The 22,952-nt window shown below is 41.8% G+C and overlaps 1 protein-coding gene across 2 annotated transcripts in view; it reads right to left on the bottom strand.

Annotated features, from left to right (window-relative positions):
* Positions 1-22,952, bottom strand: part of slc66a2 (solute carrier family 66 member 2) — a 59,128-nt gene that overhangs the window by 28,115 nt on the left and 8,061 nt on the right. Inside the window, exons 2-4 of one of the 2 annotated variants that reach the window (XM_033019047.1) lie at positions 17,367-17,810; positions 9,593-9,726; positions 6,938-6,982 (exon numbers count right to left, since the gene is read on the bottom strand). In XM_033019047.1, the coding sequence (XP_032874938.1) occupies positions 6,938-6,982; positions 9,593-9,726; positions 17,367-17,575 (388 nt within the window). In that variant the 5' untranslated portion in view covers positions 17,576-17,810. The remainder of the gene's footprint in view (positions 1-6,937; positions 6,983-9,592; positions 9,727-17,366; positions 17,811-22,952) is intronic. The other variant, XM_033019048.1, reaches the window with a different exon arrangement.

The following is a 22,952-nucleotide window of genomic DNA, read 5'->3' as shown; positions in this document are numbered from 1 at the left end:
CTTGCAAAGACTATCCCTGGCTCCCAATTCCTCCGTGTGCCCAGGATGAGGTTCCATACCAGGGCATCGGAGATGTCATCATTCTTTAGGAAACGGGGGTTCCCCTCTTCCATTATAAATGAGGCTCTCACTAGGGTCTCCTCGATATCCCACAGCTTCGCTCTTGCTCCCCCTCCCCGCATTCGTAACAAGGACAGAGTCTTCTTTGTCGTCACCTTCCACCTCATCAGCCGTCGCATATAACATACAATCCTCCAACATTTTTGCCACCTCCAATGAGATCCCACTACTGGCCACATCTTCCCATCTCCACCCCTTTTTGCTTTCCGCAGAGACCGTTCCCTCCAAAACTCCCTGGTCAACTTGTCCCATCCCACCCAAACCACCCCCTCCCCAAGAGATGCTACACCTGTCCCTTTAACCCCCCCCCCCCCCCCCACCGGCCCCAAACAGTCTTTCCAGGTGAAGCAGAGGTTCACTTGCACCTCATCCAACCTCATCTGCTGTATCCGCTGTTCCCAGTATCAACTTCTCTACATCGGCGAGACCAAGCGCAGGCTCGGCGATCGTTTCGCTGAACACCTCAGCTCAGTCCGTCTTTACCTACCTGATCTCCTGGTGGCTCAGTACTCATCCTCCCATTCCCAATCTGACCTTTCTGTCCTGGGTGTCCTCCATTGTCAGAGTGAGGCCCAGCGCAAATTGGAGGAACAGCACCTCAATTACACTTGGGTAGTTTACACCCTAGGTGTATAAACATTGACTTCTCTAACTTCAGATAGCCCTTGCTTTCTCTCTCCATCGCCTCCCCCTTCCCAGTTCTCCCACTAGTCTTACTGTCTCCGACTACATTCTACCTTTGTTCTTTCCTACATAAGGTATATTTTAGTTAGGCAAGACTAAATAGGTATTTCTACTGAAACAGTAACAGAACACAAACCCCCCACATTTGAAAGACAAATATATTTATGGTCCATTATTCATTTTTTCTACACTACTATGAATGGAAACATGTACATTAAGCCATGATTTAATCTTCTGCTATTCAATGCTATGGATTAGATTTGCCTCAAAGGAATTACATATTTTAAATTATATCATGTATCAAACATTACAATTGTATGTCACATTGTTTACATTGTCAGAGTGAGGCCCAGCGCAAATTGGCTGTATTAATCACAAAAAAGTTGGAAATATCCAGCACATCTGACAAAATTAAGTATGCTTCAGGCATGCTATATGCTTCAGGCCAGGCACTTTATCTTAGCTGAAAGGATGAGCAGGCTTTTAAAATGAACCCATTTGCTGCCACCACTCAGATTAATTATCAGCATGCAACTGCCGATCTATATGGGATAATGCACGAATGTCAATCCTAGTCAAAAAAATGGAGTAAACGTTTCTGGGCTGCTAGTCCATTTGGTCAATTTAAAAGTGCTTTCTGTAGAAATGGGATAAGCTGCAGAATGGTGCCAGTTTGTCTAGAGCCTAGATCAGAGCTGCACGAAGAGAATGGGAACATCTGCAGACACTGACAATTAGGTGCAAAATGCATAGAATAGATTGGATGAATGCAAACCAGACATACACATTGTAAATAATGTTGCAAAGCTTTACTTTGCTGGATGTTGATTGGATTAAGCATTGAGCCTTGTCTTGTTTTCTTGCATATCAGGGCACATGTTGCGATGTTCATTTCCTCTGAGAAACACTGTTTGAATACAAGAATTAGCCACTGTATTATTGGGTTTGGGAAATGTCTGTCATGTATGGGGTTAATCGGTATCTGTTATTGGATTGTAAAGAGACCACCCCCATGTGGTTCGGCCCCTTGAGATCCGGGAACCTATAAAAGTCCGCTACCACGAGATCCTGTGTCGATCTTCTGGGGGAGCGCTTAGGGCTGCGTGACCTTCTGGAGTGTCTCTGTTTGAGAGAGGCCAAGAGGGCTTGATCAGACAGATAGGAGGTTCGAACCCGCGGTGGTTAGGTACAGTAGTTGGAACTGTAATTGTGTTTTGTCAAAATAAAGTTTAGATGCGCAAGTGCTTGACTCAGTGATTTTCGACTGAAACTAGATTGGGGGGAACCTTAAAACGGGCAATTTACACACATTGCTGGAAACAGATTCATTGCAAGGTCAGGAATGAATGATCCAAGAAGCAATATCTGTTGGGGTTCATGTAGGGCCGAGATGGCCTGTTTCCGTGCTGTAATTGTTATATGGTTATATATTGCCTTGGGGACAGGGAAAATCTTCCAACAGCTCTCTTTCAGAGAGTAAATGAGAGGAAACTTTATCTGCCCAGCACTTTAAGGACCTATTTTCAATATTGAATTTCTCTTAGAAAACTCAATTATTAAAATTCTGTCAACATTTATAAGAACCGAAAGCTGCTTTTTATGTCAGAGGGAACATGTTCGATGTAATAAGCTCAACAATCAGACAGAAAATATTAATCCAAAATTCATAGAAAAGAGGTGCAGGAGTAGGCCATTCGCCCTTCGAGCCTGCACCGCCATTCAATATGATCATGGCTGATCATCCAACTCAGTATCCTGTACCTGCCTTCTCTCCATACCCCATGATCCCTTTAGCCACAAGGGCCACATCTAACTCCCTCTTAAATATTTTTTTACATGATTTCATCTGCCACTATGCCATGTTTGGAAAGACCAGCTTCTTTCTTCAATTTCATCAACATAAGTGACTCATCATTAATACACAGAGTTAACCTAATGTATTGCAGCAGTAGCCCTGACAGCAATTATGTATAATATTATATATAATATGGCCACCTTATATGGTTTTCAGTGATAAGCTTTTCACACCATCATTCTGTTCAACTCGCTGCTCTTAATTTTAAAATAAGAAGGAAGTGAAGGAAATACTCTCAGGCAGCATAGTGGAGAGAAAAAACAAATAGTTAAATATAACAGAATTCAACAATTTTGGATAACCAGCACATCTGGTACTTTTATTTCAGATGCGCAGTATTCAGGGTACTTTTCCCTCGGGTTAATCAAAATTATATCAGATTATTTTGATTCCCAATTGTTTTCTTTTCTGACCAAGTTTGTTTCCCTCACTTGCCCCATTAGTACCTCATCAACTTGCACCACACTCTCTTTTGTCATTTACTTTCTCCACATTTACTTTATTATAACCATTTGCTTCTCCTTTTATCTTAAAATAGTTTCGCTTTTCTTAACTCTGGTAGATCATGGTCCAAAATATTAAATAATCCTCTCTTCACAGATGATGCCTGACTTGCTGCATATTGCCAGTATGTTCAGGTTTTATTTCAGATTTCTAGCATCTAAGAGTTTTATACATTGATAAGCTTTATCAGTTTACAAATTTCTGTGGACTCGCATCATCATAACATTACTACGTTACCAACATCCCAAAAATCAAAATATAAAACGATAAAAGGTTAAAATTCAAGTTATTCCAGTTAACACCCATCCTTATAGTTAGGTCAGTGGAACTATGACCTGATATAAATGTGGTCTGTGAAATCCCCAAAAAAGATTTAAATCAGATTATAGCTAAAGTAACAAAGTGAGTGATCATACTGCTCGAAAAACGACGCCCTGACGATAAAATTTTTACATATTCCTGTAGAGATTTATCTGGTGAAGTCATAAATCTGCTTATCTGAAAATTTTGAGCTTTATTTCTTGAGTTATTAATCAAAATGTTCCAAAATGTCAAATCACTTAGAAAATGAAACTGCTTTGGCTGATGACGTGATGACATCAATCTCACGTCGCCCGGCCACGCCGCTCACAAGCCCTTTGAAGAAAACCAAGCTGTCTTCTTGCGCGCGTTCGAGGGACGTCACCCCTCCCCGACCACCTGCAGCCTGAGTCTGGACCTGACTGCAGCCTGAAGCCAGGAGAGAGGTTCGGGAACCAGCCCTTCCCTCTGACGACGCCCCCCCATCCCCCTCTCTGCCACCCCCTCCCTCTCTGCCACCCCCTCCCTCTCCCGCAACGGGTAGGTGCGTTTTGCAGCTGGCAGCGAGGGATTATTGCATTCGGGAACCAGCCTTCACCTCCGATGACGCGCCCCAACCCTTCAAACTCTATCCCCTCCCTCTCTCCCCCTCCCTGTGCCTCTTTTTTAAATTTATTTATTTATTTATTTATTAGAAGTAGACATATTATAAAATGTAGTTACATATTATAGTAAAATAAAATTCATATACATCAGTCATACATTATTAAAATTTTCCATTATCAATTACTTCTGCTTCTAGTGTTTTTATTTTTTATAGAAAGAGGGAAAAAGAGAGGGTAGAAAATTACAAAGAAAAAAGAAAGAAAAAAAACAAGGGAGGTGGAATGGGTTACCTGTAATAAGTCAATGGAGATAGGTTCGTAGGTTATAAAGTATAGCTTTTCATCTGTTCCTGAGTTCAAGTTTCAGTTGGGTCCTCGTGCTGTACCAATCTATCCCTTCAGATAGTTAATGAATGGAGCCCAAATTTTATGGAAAAGATCTTGTTTGTCCATTAAGACAAGTCTAATTCTTTCTAAGTATAGGGTCTCCGACATTTCCGTAATCCACATTTTAATTGTGGGGGTTGTAGGGCCTTTCCAAAATTTTAATATTAATTTTTTCCCGGTTATTATACTGTAGTTGAGGAAATTTCTTTGGTTTGTTGTGAGTGTTAAGCTTTGTTCTGATATTCCAAGTATTATTAATTTTGTGTCTGGGTCCAGTTTTGTATTAATAACTTCTGAAGTTATTTCAAAAATATCAGTCCAGAAATGTTTAAGTTTTATACAGTTTGCAAACGTATGTGTTAAATTAGCCTCTAGATGTAGACATTTATCACAAATAGGAGAGATTTGTGGGAAGATTTTATTTAGTTTTATTTTAGAGTAGTGTAGTCTATGTAAGACCTTGAATTGTATTAAAGTATGTCTGGCATTTAATGAACATTGATGTATTTGTTGTAAACTTTCGTCCCACATATCTTTCGTGATAGGGTGACCTATTTCATTTTCCCATTTGTATCTATATGGTTCGGTCGGTGGTACCTCGTTGTTTAGTAGGTTGTTATAAATATAAGCTATTAGTTTTTCAGTATTAGGATGCTTGTTCAAACATTCATCAAGAATTTCTGATTCCCTATTCCTGTAGACTTGTGTATTAGATTTAACATAATCTCTAATTTGTAGATATCTGAAGAAATTATTTGAGTGCAGTCCATAATTCTGTTGTAACTCTTGAAATGAAAGAAAAGTACCTTTCCCATAAAGATGTCCTATATTTTTGATTCCATAATTTTTCCATTGTGTGAAACCTTTGTCCATAAAGGATGATTTGAATAAAGGATTATTTACAATGGGAAGGCAGAGTGGTATATTATTCAATTTTGAATCTTTTTTTATTTGTTTCCAAATTCGTATTCCACTATGTATTATGGGGTTTTCTTTATAGGTTTTTTTGTGCAGTTTTATGGGGGCAAATATGATTGGTCCAATTTCAAAAGGTAGACAGTCTTCCTTTTCCATCATTAGCCAATCTGGTTGTTGATCCATTTCTTCCAGCCAGAAATTCATGTTTTTAATATGGACTGCCCAAAAATAAAATAAGAAATTTGGCAAAGCCAAACCTCCATTTATCTTTGACTTACATAAATGTTTTTTACTTATTCTATGATTCTTATAATCCCAGACAAAACTTGTAACAATGGAATCAACTTTTTTGAAAAAAGTTTTTGGTATATATATCGGAATTAATTGAAGTAGGTACAGATAGATGATTCCAACGAGAAACATCATCTATCTATCCATTCCCACCAAAGGTGCAGCTTGACCAAGTTCCCGCAAAGATCCAAGTTTCTCCTATATTTTGTTTCTTGCTCAAGATTCCAGCATCAACAGTTTCTTGCACTTCCATAAACAAATATCCACCTATTGTCCAAATATACCCAAGTGCAAAACTTTACAGAACAGTCTGCATCAGCAGATAACAAATCTTGATTACTTATCTCTAGGTTTACTGATCCTGGTTTACAAACTTCTGTGGTTATTGAGAAACATTAACATCCCCTTAAAGTTAAGAGTATTTATTTTGTATAATGTTGTAAGGTACTTAGTATGCTGATATGAGCTTATTTTGCTGCCACATTCATTTTAGAAAAATGGCTGATAGCCCTATTAAAATAGTAGAATAATGTCATGGTCCTGTGTTAAGCATATGCCAATTCCAAAGTAGATTAAAAAAACAATTACAAAATTATTGCATGCCAATTTGCAAGCTTGGACAGGGAAGTCAGTTAATTAGTAACTTAGATTGTGTATCAGCTTCCCAGCCTCAGTCATGTGGTAGAGGTGGCAAGGCAAGAAACCATATTCTGTCTTCAGGTAAGGAACAGAAATCTTTCAAGCCTTTTGTCAATGGAAAACTCAATAGTTCTTTGCAGCTACAGCCATAAAAACCGTTAAAGATCTCAAATATTAATTAGCTAAATGCTACACAATTAGGAGCTTGTATGCTATGCTAATACAATTTAAAATACTTAAATGGCTACTTATGGCCAGATGTAATGCAAATTTAGCCTTTTATTTTCAACACATTAATCAGTTTTGGCTGAGACTGCATGGGTATAGCAAATTTTCTTAATGAATGAAGGCCTTGGGATGCACAAATCTTTTACATTGGAGGAGAAAATAAAGTTCAATATTCAATAAACAGGATACACACATAGCTTTGAAATGCTTGAATTACCCAACCACGCCCATTTTATTTCTACATAAATACTTGCTTCCAATGAAAAGGCACTGCACAGGTCACGACTTTAATCACACCTAAACAAACATGCACTCAACGTAAAATCAAACTGGAAAAATAGAAGGGTCAGAGTAAGGCTATGGAATGAATCTTGGGTAAATGCATGCTACATGGGTGTATACATACCCAGAAAGAACTTCCTGGGAGTTTTGATTTCTTCATCGTTACTGTCTGATATGATAGACCAATAGCCCAAAAGAAAAGAGAACAAGAAGCAAGTTGATTATGATTCAGCCCAGCATTTTTCAGCGACCATTGCAGTGCTACTTTGTTGGCAGAGCAGAGATGTTAATAAAGAATGCGTGAATGTTAATTGTTTCAGCCCATGCTTTCTCTATCACTCCCTCCCCGAGACTAGGATTTAGTATATAATTCTTTACATCTGTAATTAGCTTTAATAATCACCAAATATGGCTCCTACGTTGTGTCATTTTATGTAAACTGAGAACCTAAAGGTTAGAGTAGGCAGCCCACACAGCACCAGTTTTCTTTTTTATATATATATAAAGATCAAAATGCTTTAGCAAACATACCAAGGTGCACTAAACTTGGCAATTAAGGCAAAAGTATGGGTTGGCGATATCAGCAGCTTGAATTCAGAGCATTTCCAGATTACAGTTACATTTTTTTTTTTTTATATTAGAAGTTTACATTTTCTTGCCTCAAATAAAATGTACAAGGAGGATGATCACTTGATCGGTTCAACAGATATGGACATCCTCCCACCGTACACGGAACACAAAACATCTTTCCTCGCATTTTATGCATTAATATTGGGAAGTCGAAACCAAGCCAAGAACTTCCAGAGTTTGCTCATCTCAAGCACCTAATGTAACAGCACCAATGTAACAGATGGCCTTAAATGAATCTCTTCAGAAGGATTCAGAGGGGGCTCGTGATTACCATTCAACAACCCAAGTTTTGAATAAGTGTACATTTATGCCTGGCAAGAGCAAGAGCAGACTGGGTTATAACATTCCCCATTGGTAAAATAAAACAAAACCACTCATTTCCTGGGAACACGGTCTGGTAGAGGACAAAGTATATTGGGAAATATATAGCATTTCAAGTCACTCATCTTCAGATGACAGAACGCAAAGGTTGAATATTAACTTGGAGCATTTTGTTCCCACCACCAATAGCTTATGCACGTAAACACCCAAACTAAGATCAATCTCAGCCAATACAGAGACCACATCTATTCAGCATTCAGCTTTATTCCAGGTCCACTCCCTTTATTCCAGGTCCACTCCCTTTAGACTGAACGTTGATAGTGTGACTTTCAGAAAAATAACATGTTTTTTTATGTATCAAACCATCTCTTGGGAAACAATCAGCTGTCAGGAACAATGTGTAACTTGCAAACACAGGTACAAAGCAAAGTACATGTTTATTTGTATCCAGGATTACTTTAACAAGTCAATTGTATTGCTGCCTACCACTTAAAGCTAGACACGTCCAAAAAAAGTGATGAGGGCAGAGTACCAAACCCACGGGTGATTCACATTAACTTCATTTGAATCCAGGATTCTATTTAACTTAATAAAACAACTATAGAATGTGCAATTGATACAATTATAGTGGTGATATCAATTAAAACAAGTTAAATTAATATTTAAAACTTAACAGTGAGTGACATGCTCTTCCATTAAAACAACACGTCTTTTGTTTAGCCTCAATTATCAGCATTATTCTCCTCCTCCACCCCAACTATCAACATTATCAACTTGGGTGCTAGATTTAGATGCTGAGAAGTTGGCACCATATTAAGATCAGGGTGACTTTCCTTGGGGCTTATTTAAAAGAAAAGGAATGCAATGCATATGTCCAATAGTACAAAGGGGGAAAGGCATAACTGGGGCGGGAATGGTTTCAACCACCAGTGGGAAGTGTTGGAAGATTAAGTTCAACAATAAAGACTTACCTCCCATACCTTAGCAGCTCAGGGAAAATATTTGATCCAATTAAAAATTCAATGACCAAACAGCAACTTTATGAACTTCTTTTTAAATACAAGGATAAGCTAGTTATGCCGGAATTAGACAAAGCGTTTCTTTCAAAAGCAATTTAATAATTTCGCTGACCCGGGGCAGCCGGCAGCCTGAAGTCGCAGCCTGAAGTCGCGGTCTGCAGAGCTCCAGCTGGTGCGGCGTCTACAGCCTGGGATCTCACGTTGGGGACCCGGGGGAAGGAGAAGCCATCACTGCCGGCCCGCGGCCGACTTCTACCGCGGGTCCGGCATGGACTTACCATCACCCCTGGAGGGGAGCTTCGACCGCCGGCCCTGCAGTCTACGGTGCTTCTGGCTGCAGCGGGGACTTTAAATCTTGACCGCCGGCCTGCGGCCTACAACAACTTAAAGCCGCGGTCTCCGGTGAGGAAGAGCCGATCCTGGACTGACTCTGGACTCTGGTCCTGACCACGGGGGGGGAAATGGAGGAGGACTGGCCAAATTTTGTGCCTTCCACCACAGTGATGAATGCTGTGGTGGATGTTTGTGTTATAGTTTTATTGTGGTTGTGTGTTCTTTATTATTGTATCGCTGCAGACAACCCAAATTTCCACCAGCCTGGCTGTGTGGCAATAAATTATATCTAATCTAATCTAATCTAATTATATCTAATCTAATCTAATCTAAAATAGCCATAAGTTTATTTAAACTGTTGCTTTCATTTAAATGGCTCTATTGATTATTTATAAAAAATAAAACAATTTTCTGTGGAAAAATACACAAACGTGCATGCATTTTGACTACCTCCTAGCCATTACATTGACACTAACCTGAAAAGGCTCGGCGTCGTGTTGAGAGTTCATTGGTCATTCGGACAGCGGTACATAGCTTCAACATCACTAACATGGTAATGATCATGATAATACTTTGCAACAAGAGGGGTGGCTCAAAGTACCTTCCAAACCTTAAGTAAAGAATATATTAAATTCACACTTCAAACTGCACAATTTTTGGAATGATTTAAAAATTATTCAAACAAAATAGCATACTTTTACAAAATTACATGGAATTAACAGCACAAAAATAAGGAACTTTGGGGCTCAATATCTAGGAATAGGAATACTTTATTGTCACATGTGACTAGGCACAGTGAGATTTTTTGCTTACATACACAATGTATACAAATAGCAGCCATCTACGGTGCAGACAAAGCTCACCCGCTCCTCATTTTGTTCTCCCAACCCCCCAGCATCTCCCACGCCGGATCCTCCATTATTCCTCCCCTCCTCCATCACGGTGGTCCTCAAAGCTCTCATCGACCGCACGTCGACCCGCGAGGCTTCACCACGCCCGGGGCCCCATCGTCATGAGGCTTCACCTTTGCTGCCGCCGCCGAGATGGTAACATGTCTTCCCTCAATGCTGCCTACTTTAAACCTTTCCTCCTTGTGCCAATAAGTTCCATGTGTTTTTTTTAATATTCATTTAAAATAATGTAAATGTCACCAGCATAGAAAAGGTGGTGTTTAAAACAGTCACTTTCTTGAACAGCTGCAATCATTCTGGTGAAGACACTCCCAGAACGTCATCAGGTAGACATTTAGTCTGGATAGCAAATGGAACCAGGGGTAAGCAATATTGATCAGCTGAAGTACAGTAACAACTTTCAAGATAATTTGCTATTACACTGCCCTGTTGTTCCGAGAAATATTTATATCCCCGAAGGGATTTACTGTTAATTTACAAAAACATGCAAATTAAATATGCAGAATTCAAGAATGTACTGTACATTTCCAAGTCAGAATGGTATGAAAATTGGAGGGGAGCAAATAGTATTCCCAAGAGCCTGCTGCCATTGACTTTTCAGGTGGTAAAAATCATTGGTTGGAAGATGCTATTGGAATAGTTTAAGGAAATAACTTCAGTGTAATCTGTTGATAATGAATGAATGAATGAATGAATGAATGAATGAATGAATACGTTTATTGTCATTGCACAATACTGTGCAACAAAATTCCATTGCATCTCCTCTGGTTAAAAAATACAAACACGACAACCATTGACACATATGTACACTTATTAGTAAAAATAATAAATAAGTATTTAAAAAGAATTTTAAAAGAATGTTGCATTTCTTGGAATTACATTTTGCTTCCCCAGTGTTCTCTGTTGGAATTAAGTTATTTTATCGCACATGGGTAGAAACTATTTTTTAGTCTACCGGTGCGAGCCTTCAGAGACCTGAATCGCCTCCCAGAGGGTAGCAGAGTGAAAATACACACTGCAACCACAGTGTGTCAGTCATGAGGGGAATGAATCAAGTCAACTCAAGTTTACCATGCGGCCCATGCTCCCTTCTGTACTCCTTACCCAACAGTAGCAGCAAGTAGCCAGAAATCCCACACCACTGGGTTATTATAAAAGAGAAAGTGTTAGGGTCTTGAGGTACATAAAATATAATAAATTCCACACGCCTGACCAAGAGTAGCCCAGGATGTTTGTGAAGTGGGGGGGAAATTTGCTCGGATCTAGTTGGTATTTATGCATCTTCATTAGCCATGGGCTAGAAGACTGGAAGATAGCTAATGCTGTGCCGATATTTATACTTTACAACGACAAAACGAAAGAACTGCAAATTGGTAAACCTAATATCAAAAACTTAATGGGAAAGTTACTGGAGGGGTTTCTGAGACATAGGATCTATTGCATTAAGAAAAGAAAGGACGGAGTCAGCATAGCTTTGTTTGTGCAAAATCATGTCTCACAAATATAATTTTTTGAAGTGTTCATAGCGATTGATAAATTCTCCTTTTCCACATTGGTGCCCACAAAACTGGTGGAAGCAAGTTATAGTGTATCAGGGTTTGGGCGAGCAAAGATTGTACTGGAGCAGCTAGCTCCAGCATCTACCCAGCAATGGAGAAAGTTGTTCAGATATATAACGTACTCTCTATTGTTCCATAGTCCTAATTATTGCCAAATAAGCAAGTTCGGTATTCTGTCTGCTCATGCCCGGGTCACATGCATTGTGTGCAGGTTTGCATTTCGTCCGTAGTCGGCATCGGCTCTCCGTCGCTGCGGGTGCTGTTGAGTTGCTTTTGGGCCGTCCCCGGTGTCCCGTCCCTGTCCGGGGTGGCCCTGGGCTGGCGGGGCAGCCCCAGACTTGCAGCCGCTGGCTCCCGCTCGGCTCTGCCTATGGCCGGCAGCCCTCCACCTCCATCCTCCTCCCCTCAGTCCGACACCGAGATCCTGCTGAAGATGGGCAGCCGCCAGGTTGCGGGTACTGTTGGTGATGATGGTGGTGCTGGCGGCAGCAGCAACCTCCTCCCCCTCCCTTGCCCAGCCCCAAGCCCTGAGTCCGGGTCAGCTCCAACTCCAGGTCGGGGCTGAAGGCCGCCCATAACGCGGCACAGTCCAGCGACGGGTCGGAGGCCGAGCCAAGGCTGGCACTCTGGTGCAGGCAAGGCCGGGGCCCTCGCTCCCCCTCGGGGTTGTGGATGAAGTGGCAGCAGGTACCGTTGGGGCAGAAGCGGTGGCGTGCAAGGTACGGCTTGTACTTGGCGTAGCGGCTGAGGCCGTAGGCGAACTGGCACTTGTCAGGTTCTTCTGTTGGGTTTGAGTTGGTGCTGGCTGTGGGTTCTCTGGGTCTGAGGCCGCTGGTGTTGTCGGTCCGGGCTGTCGGTTGGCACGGCGGGAGAGGCGGAGGTGAGCTGGGGTTTGCGCTTCTCCGCGCTGGGTCTCGGGGCTGGTGTCCCGTTGGTCCGGACGCCCCCCTGGGCTGGGATGAAACATTCGAGTGCGGGGGTGGGGGGGGATACGACACCAGGGGGGGGGGGGGGAGTGTTGACATGGACTGGGGACGGTCCAGTGGCGGTTTGGCAGCGTTGCGGGTCTCCCCCCAGCCTGGTCTCTGGAGGGGACTATGTATAAACACAGCTGTAATTTCTACAGGGTGAAACCAAAATGTATAAAAATGGCCTTTATTAAAACCTAACAACGTGCACTTTAACCACATGTGATTTTTTTCTATTACAAATCTCAAATTGTGGAGCACAGAGGCAAATAAATAAATGATGGGGCTTTGTCCCAAACATTATGAAGGGCACTGTGGGTGACACCGATACACAATAAGAGTACAATCACCCTCCCTGACATTCAATGGCATTACCATCACCAAGTCCTCTACCATCAACATCAGTGGGAGTACACCACTGCCCAGAAACGCAACTGAACCAGCCACATACAAAAGCAATGTTAGAGGGTATCTCACAACAAGCAACTCGCCTCCATACACCCCAAAGCTTTTCTGCCATTTGCAAAGCAGCAGTCTGATGGAATAACCTCCACTTGTCTGCATGTACGTTTTAACTAAATGACCACTTCAATGGCATCCAATTTTAACACCCTAAATGTACATTCTCTCTGCTACTAGTGCACAGTGGCTGCAGTGTGCAGATCCACAAATTAACTTTGGTTAGGCTGCATTTGGAGTATTGCGTGCAGTTCTAGTTCCCCATTTAGGAGGATGTGGAGATTTTGGAAAGGGTGCAGAGGTGGTTTACCCAAATGATGCCAGAATTTTGGGTAAGATTTTTTAATGTACAGAGGGTGGCAAGTGCCTGGAACCCACTGCCAGGAGTAGTGGTTGAGGCAGATACAATATTGGCACTTAATATAATTTTGGATAGGTACATGTATATGCAGGGAGTGGATATGGATTATGTGCAGGTAGATAATAGATGCCATAGTGTTCGGCACAGACACTGTAGGATGAAGGGCCTTTTCTTGGTTTGGCTCTGTGTGTGAATATTAGTTTCAAGCCTGGGCTACTCTGACAGAACCTCCTAATGTCATTACCTTAACACCAACGACAAGGGCAGAAAGCACATGGGCAGAAAAACAATCCTGATTAACATGTGTAAGAAAGAACTGCAGATGCTGGTTTAAATCGAAGGTAGACACAAAATGTTGGAGTAACTCAGCAGGTGAGACAGCATCTCTGGAGAGAAGGAATGGGCGACGTTTCGGGTCGAGACCCTTCTTCAGACTGAAGAAGGGTCTCAACCGAAAACGTCGACCATTCCTTCTCTCCAGAGATGCTGCCTCGCCCGCAGAGTAATCCTGATTAGAAAATATATGGATAATCTTTCAAGTCAATGGGTCTAACCCTGCAATCCTCTCCCCTACCCCGTAACATTACAAATGCATTTTCACCAATGATCCACTTCCACCTCCAATGAAATTCAGGATGGACATTAAATACTGCCATTGCCAGTGACCCTCAAAACCAGGAAAAGTAAAAAACAAAACAAAAAGCATATAGAGTCTTCAATCATGTAATTTCTTATTTCACGTTTCCTACGACATAGGGGAGGACCATTTGGAGATCGTATGCTATCTTTCCTTGCAATCCCTTCAAACATACTTCTCTCCCTAGTATGCATGCCACTTCTGAACTACAATAGACTATTATTGTTATTATTGCACTACTATTGTTTGTTGTTGTGTGTGTGTGTGTGTGTGTACTTGTGAGTATGTGGATATATACACTGCACTTTTTTTTTCCTCTCTCGTTTATTATATCGTTTACTGTGTACTATGTTTACATATTCTGTTGTGCTGCAGCAAGTAAGAATTTCATTGTTCCATCTTCCTGCCCTCCCCGCTCTCCTCCCACTCCCCACTCTCCTCCCCCTTCCCATCCCCCTCTCTCTCCCCCTACCCCTCACTCCCAAATCTCTCCCGTTTCCTCCTCCCCCTCCCACCCTTCCCTCCCCTCTCCCCACCCCGTCTCCCCCTCCCCCCTCTGTGTGTTTGGGGGGTGGTTAGTGTGAGTGTGATGCCGCAACCCCCCCCCCCCCCCCCGCAAACGCGCGTTGGGGAAACAGACCCAACGGGTCTGCACTTGGTCTAGTAATATATTAAAACTGTGTGTGTGTGTTTCTGTTTCTGCCTGACTTGTGGTTGCCTGCCTTTGATCCATTGCTACGCCAACACCAGACGCAGAAACGCCAAGATTTTTTTCCATTTCGGTAGATTTCACTTTTCATTCCAAGTATCCACTCCTGATTAAATCTCGTCGTGTTTATGTACACATTTTTAATAAAATCCTTCTCTCCCCTCCCCCCCCCCTCCCCCTCCCTCCCCACTCACTCATTTTGTCGCCTCCTGCTGGCCAGCGACCATAACGGCTGCTGGCGCCCGCATCTCGCCTCAAAGACGCCATTTAAAAACAGCCGCACTGCTGAGTCCTGAACGGCTTGAGTTGGAGGACCACGTCTCCCATGGGGGCTACGGGTAGGGAATGGCTGCGTTGGGGTCTAGTATAACAATAAAACACTCTTGATATGCCCATCAAGTCCAGCCTAATTCCCCTGCCACACATTTACCTCCACTGGTGACAATGTACAGTGGCAATTAACTTTATAACTAGCATGCTTTTGGTATGTGGGAGGAAACTGGGGAACTTGAGGGAAATCCATGTTGTCGCAGGGAGAATGTGTAGAAGCTATACAAATAGCATGGGCCAGAACTGAACTGGCAGTGTGAGGCTGCAGCTCTACTTAAACTTATGAAAATCATCACCCTGATTCCAAGAGTAACACATCCTTGGAATTCCTATACCTTTTATGTGAAAAAAACCCAAACATGTACCGTTTTTGAATTTTTCAATTTTGTGTTTGTTAGGTGTGCAGTTATGATCACTCTATTACAGGAAGGATATGGAGGCTTTGGACAGGGTAGAAAAGGTATATCAGGATTCTGCCTGTATTAGAGGGTATTAGTTATAAGGAGAGGGACAAACTTGGATTGTTGCCTCTGGAGTGGCAGAGGCTGAATGGTGACCTGGTGGAGGCTTATAAAATCATAAGGCATAGATAGTCAGAATCTTTTCCCCAGGGTGGTAATGCCAAATAAGAGGACCTTGCTTTGAAGGGGAGAGGGCGAAAAGGTTTAAAGGTGACGTGCAGTGCAAATTTCTTTTTTTTTTTTTGAAACACAGAGAGGTAGGTGCCTGGAATGCACTACCACATATGTGGATTGAAGCAGGTACAATAGAGGTATTTAAGAGGCTTTTAGATAGGCACATGAATATGGAGGGATATGGATGCAGAAGGGATTAAGTTTAAATTTCAGGTAGAAGGGATAAAGTTTAAATTGGCAGTCATCATGGGCCATAGGGCCTGTTCCTCTGGTGTACTTGTCTATGTTCTAATGTTAAAATAAAAAATATATATAAAGGGATTGGACATGCTAGATGCAGAAAACATGTTCCCGATGTTGAGTGAAGTCCAGAACCAGGGGTCACAGTTTAAGAATAAGGGGTAGGCCATTTAAAACTGAGATGAAGATAAACGTTTTCACAGAGAGTTGTGAATTTGTGCAATTCTCTGCCTCAGAAGGCAGTGGAGGCCGATTCACTGGATGCATTCAAAAGAGGGTTAGATAGAGCTCTTAGGGCGGAATTAAGGAGTATGGGGAGAAGGTAGGAACGGTGGATGATCAGCCATGCCCACATTGAATGGCGGTGCTGGTTTGAAGGGCCAAATGGCCTACTCCTGCACCTATTGTCTATGTATCTATGTGATCTATCTATGTGATCTATCTATCTATCTATCTATCAATGCTATGTTTCTAACAACAAAAATAATCTCAACTCTAACAAGTGGGCATCTTACTCATCCATATATATGCCATTTAACAAAAAACATCAGAACAGAAATCCATATTTTTATCACTCAGTTATAAATTCACACCTCCATCTCTGAAGCCCTGATCCTAATTCTGGTCTGGACCACTTGTAGAAACACTGTTAAACTGCATCCGATATGCTTATCATCATGCAAACAATGAATAAGTTCATCCCCAAACACTCAAAGTTCTTGGAAATAAAAGTCTAGTCTGCCCAATCGCTCCTCGCAATTTAGCTCAGAGACCAGGAATGATACTGGCAAATCCACATATCAAAAGGTCATGACTTCCTTCAAATATGTTTTATGTTTCAACTTAAAACTGAATGCCTCACGTGGTCAGAAAGGTTTCATTTATATTCATATGAAGACATATTTCACTCCGCAAACCATCTTGGTGGTGGTACTAAGCTGATCTCATTGAAAGGCATTGAGGGATTGTGACCCACTCCTGCTGCTATTTTCTTGTGTACAAATTATATTCACTATCCATCATCTCCCAACTGGGGGTGCACATCTGAATTACATTCAACTGTGATGACTCCATGCACACACAACCTGTTACTCATTATCCTACCAAAGTAGTTACTTCAGACACTTACACCCATGAAAATATAGTCGAGACAAAATTTGTGTTGATAACAGTTTGCCAGTCACACAAGGCAAAGATAAATCTGAGTTCCCAGTCACAATGCGTTTGCGCAAGGGGACATTATGAAACGTGGATATTCTCACGTACTGAAAACCAAGGCACATTATAATACTTACGTATGATATCATGGGATTCGCAAGTTAAATTGCACTATCAAAATATCGAATTAAATATACACAGTGCAAAGTATACTTGAACAAATTATTCATGCGGTTAACTGGAGCTTGAAAAATAGTTTTCATTAAGTTTCGCGTATGCTTACCAAAATAATATTCTTAATATATTGGCCACAAGCAACACCAAGCAAACGTAGGTGGAGAAGCCCTCTGCATTCTGGGTGCGTTTGATGTCCCTGTATTGAGGAATGTAGGGCAACATCCCACCAAACACCATTGCTGCGGCCGCTGTCCACGAAGCCAGCTTGCCGACAGGTAGGACGAACAGCTCAAGAGAGTCGAGACTTTCCTCCATTTTCTGTTTCACCCCAAATTCTGCACGAAGTATCCGATCCCTTTCAGTCGCCAAATGTGCAATCCTCAGCCGGCTGGTGCATTGCGTTCGTCACTTTGCAAAAGGTCCCGGAGCCGCCTCGAAACTGTTGGGTAATTACAGCGTTGAAGTGCGCGCCGCCGAGAAACCAACACGTCCTTAAAATCTCTCGCGATGTCACTTACACATCCGGATTTCGTCAATGCCACGCCGACAACTGAAACATTAAAAAAAAAGCATGCTTTATTTTTTTTAAAGTAGAGGAATGTTCCGTTTTATTATCACAGCAAGGAGAATGACGAGTTAGAGTTTCCATTTGTATTGATCGTAAGCCATTCACGTGATATCTCATGGAAGTATTTCCAAATCGAAGCATTTCAATATTTGTGATTGAAATCTTTAATATCTAGTTCCGGGAGCACTCTTATAAAGTTATACAATTCCTTCAACGGATAAGTCTTTAAAGACCATAAAAGGATTGCATGATAGGAAACCATAAAATGTTGATGCTATATGGGAATATAACTTTTACTCTGAGCAGTAAATCTTATCTTTTACTGAAAGATACCAAACTCATTATGAAGTGTAATGCAGAAATGGACCCTTGCCAGAACTGGAGCAAGCGCACGAAACTGATTAATTAAAGCAATAGACAATAGGTGCAGGGGTAGGCCATTCGGCCCTTCGAGCTAGCACCGCCATTCAATGTGATCATGGCTGATCATTCACAATCAGTACCCCGTTCCTATGCCTTCTCCCCTAATCCCCTGACTCCTCTATCTTTAAGAGCCCTATCTAGCTCTCTCTTGAAAGTATCCAGTGAACCGGCCTCCACCACCCTCGAAGGCAGAGAATTCCACAGACTCACAACTCTCTGTGAGAAAAAGTGTTTCCTCGTCTCCATTCTAAATGTCTTACCCCTTATTCTTAAACTGTGGCCCCTGGTTCTGGACTCCCCCAACATCGGGAACATGTTTCCTGCCTCTAGTGTGTCCAAACCCTTGATAATCTTACATGTTTCAATAAGATACCCTGTCATCCTTCTAAATTCCAGAGTATACAAGCCCTGCCGCTCCATTCTCTCAGCATATGACAGTCCCGCCATCCCGGGAATTAACCTTGTGAACCTACGCTGTACTCCATCAACAGCAAGAATGTCATTCCTAAAATTAAGAGACCAATACTGCATACAATACTCCAGGCATACATTTATATGTCCAGGAACAACTGTTTATTGTAAGTTTTTACACATTTTCTTGAATTAGGTCTTTACCTCCCCTGTCAAGGGTAGGTTGACACAGTTGACGTTTCCATCAGTAAATTAAATGAGCAATTTTAGTTGTAAATAGTACCGATTCTTCAGCAAGGAAGGATTTTTAAGGTTTTGCATTTAAATTACAGTTGCCACTAATTTCATTGTATAACGATAATAAACTTCATCAATCCCATTGATACACACCAAGGTCCTTCAGAGCCGGACAGTACACTGAAGCCTGCAATTATTTCAACACCTGTCAAGGAATTAACATCAGGAAGCAAGGGGGGGGGGGGGGGGGGGAATAAACAGAAAAATAAAGCCCTCAATATACATCTTAAAGGAAAATAATTTGTGGGATTGTTAAATTTACTTATATCCAATTACGATTTGGCTTTGAATTAGACAATAGACAATAAACAATAGGTGCAGGAATAGGCCATTCGGTCCTTCGAACCAGCACCGCCATTCACTGTGATCATGGCTGATCATCCACAACCGAAGATCTAAAAAAAAACTCTCGCAGGTCACGTGGAGAAAGTGCAAACTCCGTACAGACAGCACCCGTAGTCAGGATCGAACCTGGGTATCCGGTGCTGCATTCGCTGTAAGGCACAACTCTACCGCTGCGCTACCATGCACATCCTTTATGCCCCTGTCCCACTTAGGAAACCTGAACGGAAACCTCTGGAGACTTTGCACCCACCCAAGGTTTCCGTACGGTTCCCGGAGGTTTTTGTCAGTCTCCCTACCTGCTTCCACTACCTGCAACCTCCGGCAACCACCTGCAACCTCCGGGAGCAGTCCTCCAAGTTGACCATGAGCATGCAGGACAGGATCAACACTATAGTTTACACCAGAACATAAACTTCTTGGTTAATTACTCTTTTTCCCTGTAACCAAAGGCTAACACAAGATAATCCCTGCTCTATGAAACAATGTGATTGTACACCATTTCACAATATGTAATTCAAACCATATAATTAGCTGTATCACATGTGCCAGTACTTATTTTACAATGGACTGTATATCAAAATTACGAAGACTTGTTACAATCAGGTCCCTCCATGAAATCAATAACACTCAACATTAACACTGCACATTTCCCAGTGTATTTTGTTCTCCATACCAACACATTAAATGGAGACAAGACACTGCAGATGCTGGAGCCTCGAGCCAAATACAAAGTGCTGGAGGAACTCAGTGGGTCAGGTAGCATCTGTGAAGGGAATGGACAGATGCCCTTTTTGAGTCAGAGGATGGGTTCCTACCCAAAATTTCATCTGGATCTGTTGTTAATGGCAAAATATAACAGTACTTCCTGGTGGTAAAGAAAGCTACCAACAAGATCTAATGATGCGAGTCATGGACTTGTCCCTTTTCTCACATCAGTTAAGAGTGTTTTATTGTCATATGTTCCAGGTAGAACAATGAAATTCTTACTTGCAGCAGCACACAGAATATGTATACATAGTACACTGTAAACAATATAATAAACAAGAGAAAAAAAAGTTCACATTAAATATTCTTCATCACCTTCTGCAATGGTTTAAAAAAATGTTCAATTTCAGACCATGTAGAAATTCAGATCTGCCTTTCTGCAAAGTAATACATTTTCATATTTCCTTATGACATCAGAGACCATTCAGTTCATCATCTATTCCTGCTCTCAGAGCAATCCCATTCAAGTCAAGTCAAGTCAAGTTTATTTGTCACATACACATACGAGATGTGCAGTGAAATGAAAGTGGCAATGCTCGCGGACTTTTGTGCAAAAGACAAACAACCAAACAAACTATAAACACAATCATAACACACATATTCTTTTACATAATAAATAATGGAAGGAAAAACGTTCAGTAGAGTTAGTCCCTGGTGAGATTGGCGTTTACAGTCCGAATGGCCTCTGGGAAGAAACTCCTTCTCAACCTCTCCGTTCTCACCGCATGGCAACGGAGGCGTTTGCCTGACCGTAGCAGCTGGAACAGTCCGTTGCAGGGGTGGAAGGGGTCTCTCATGATATTGTTGGCTCTGATAGCATTCCCCCACTATGTCCATTTAACCTTTTCTTGTAGACTGCTTATTAACATTCCATTGTTTCTCCCAGTAGCTATATACCCAAGAGGTAATCACATTGGCCAATTCACCTAATGACCAGCTAGCCTTTGGGATATGGAAGGAAACTGGAGCATCTTGGGGAAGTCACCTGTTCACAAAGAAAATGTGCCAACCACATAAAGTAGGAGATCAGAATTATATCCTGGTAGGAGGTACTGATAGCATAGGTGGTGAGAACAAGTATTGAAGGGGGTTGTTCTGGGACGCCAGAACTAACTTGAGCCTTTCCGAGGTGCCGTCAGCCTAACTTAACGAACCACCAGTGAAAGGAGGTGTCCACTTGATAACCCCAATGATATACTTGCATCTACACAATCATTTTTTTTTTTAATGTGCGTGTTAACATGTAGGAGGCTGTTTATTGCATAAGGCGTTAGTTATTGTCCTTAGCATAAGTTGGTATAATAAGTTTAGATAGTACTTTAGCTTTGTGCTTGTTTTTTTTTGATTGAGCGCTTATCCTGGTGTTATAGCACAAGTATGTGTTTTAATTGTAATTACTGGTTGCTGGAGTCACCCTATGCATAGCATATTTTGGTCTAAACAAAATTCTGCAACATGCACCCTAACTCACATTTCTAACACCCATTGAAGGTCAAAGATCAGAACACCAATGATTTCATTGACTGGTTGTGCAGGCAAGGTGAGCTATAAAGCCCACTCATTCTCCTCCTCATGTTCTTATGATAAAATTCAAAAATCAAAAAATGCTAATACAGGCCCTCCCCAGATTGTGAATGGGTTTACAGATATCCATAATTTGATTTTGTCCTGAAGTCAGAAAATCCACACACAAAAAAAATTGCTCAATGTGCTAACCATACCTCCACAGTATTGTAAGAAATTGCATCAATGGCACAAAGGTTCAACAAGAACAATTACTGAAAAGAGCAGAAACTAGTTCTGCTGTTCACTGAACAAATGTACATCAGAATTAATCATATTATGAAGCTCTGTTTAAGAAGGAACTGCAGATGCTGGAAAATCGAAGGTAGGCACAAATGGTGGAGAAACTCAGCGGGTGAGGCAGCATCTATGGAGCAAAGGAAATAGGCGACGTTTCGGGTCGAGACCCTTCCTCAGACGGTCTGAAGAAGGGTCTCGACCCGAAACTTCGCCTATTTCCTTTGCTCCATAGATAATATAAAGCTCGATCGTATGGAGTGGTGTCCATTATGTCGGGGTAGTTGTAAAGCAGTAATGTAAAATTGTTGACCTTCCATTTGGATCATTCCACAGCTCAGACCTTCCCATCTGTAACCTCCTCCAGCCCAACAACACTACCGAATTTTTACTCTTCCAATTCTGACTTCTTGTACATCTTCAATTATTACTGATTCACTAGATCACTTTGTCTTCAGCTGCTTTAAAAAAGTATTCACCAGACAAAGAGCATTGCTAAAAAAGCCCAAAATTATTGCAATTAACCTTGGAAAGGTGGTGGCGAGTTACCTTGAATCTCTGCAGTCCACTGGGATAGAGGGTGCATAAGAATGAAAAAGGATCAGTGATACATTTCAGAATGGTGACAGACTTTACAGGGGCCTTGCTTGATGTAGAGATCCCGTGACCGTTCTTCAGAATGATAGAAGCTGCGGGTTTGGGAAGTACTGCTTAAAGAGATTTGTCAAGGTGCTGAATTTTGTGTACACCCCACAGTGGGCCAATACTGGAGGTAGTCAATGTTTAGGGTTGAGTATTGGCCTCTTGCACACCTCCAAGCTGCATTGCCCTGAAATATGTAATGCTTAAGCATTGTTAAAGCTGCATTCATTCAGGAAAGTCATAAGTACTTCACATAGAGTGCCATCATGCTCTCAATGTATTTTGCAGACAATGAAAAGACTTTGGCATGTCATGAGAACCACTTGCTGCAAGGTATCCAGCCTCTGACCTCCTTTAAAGCTGAGTCTCACGTTGCGAGTTGACACAAGAGATACCCCGAGCGAAAGACTCGTGGTTGTGTACGAGATTGCAAGTGTATGA

Source organism: Amblyraja radiata, chromosome 4, assembly GCF_010909765.2.
Source record: "Amblyraja radiata isolate CabotCenter1 chromosome 4, sAmbRad1.1.pri, whole genome shotgun sequence".
Classification (NCBI taxonomy): domain Eukaryota; kingdom Metazoa; phylum Chordata; class Chondrichthyes; order Rajiformes; family Rajidae; genus Amblyraja; species Amblyraja radiata.
Note: the sequence above shows the minus strand (reverse complement) of the source record. Positions and strands in the feature narration are given on the sequence as shown.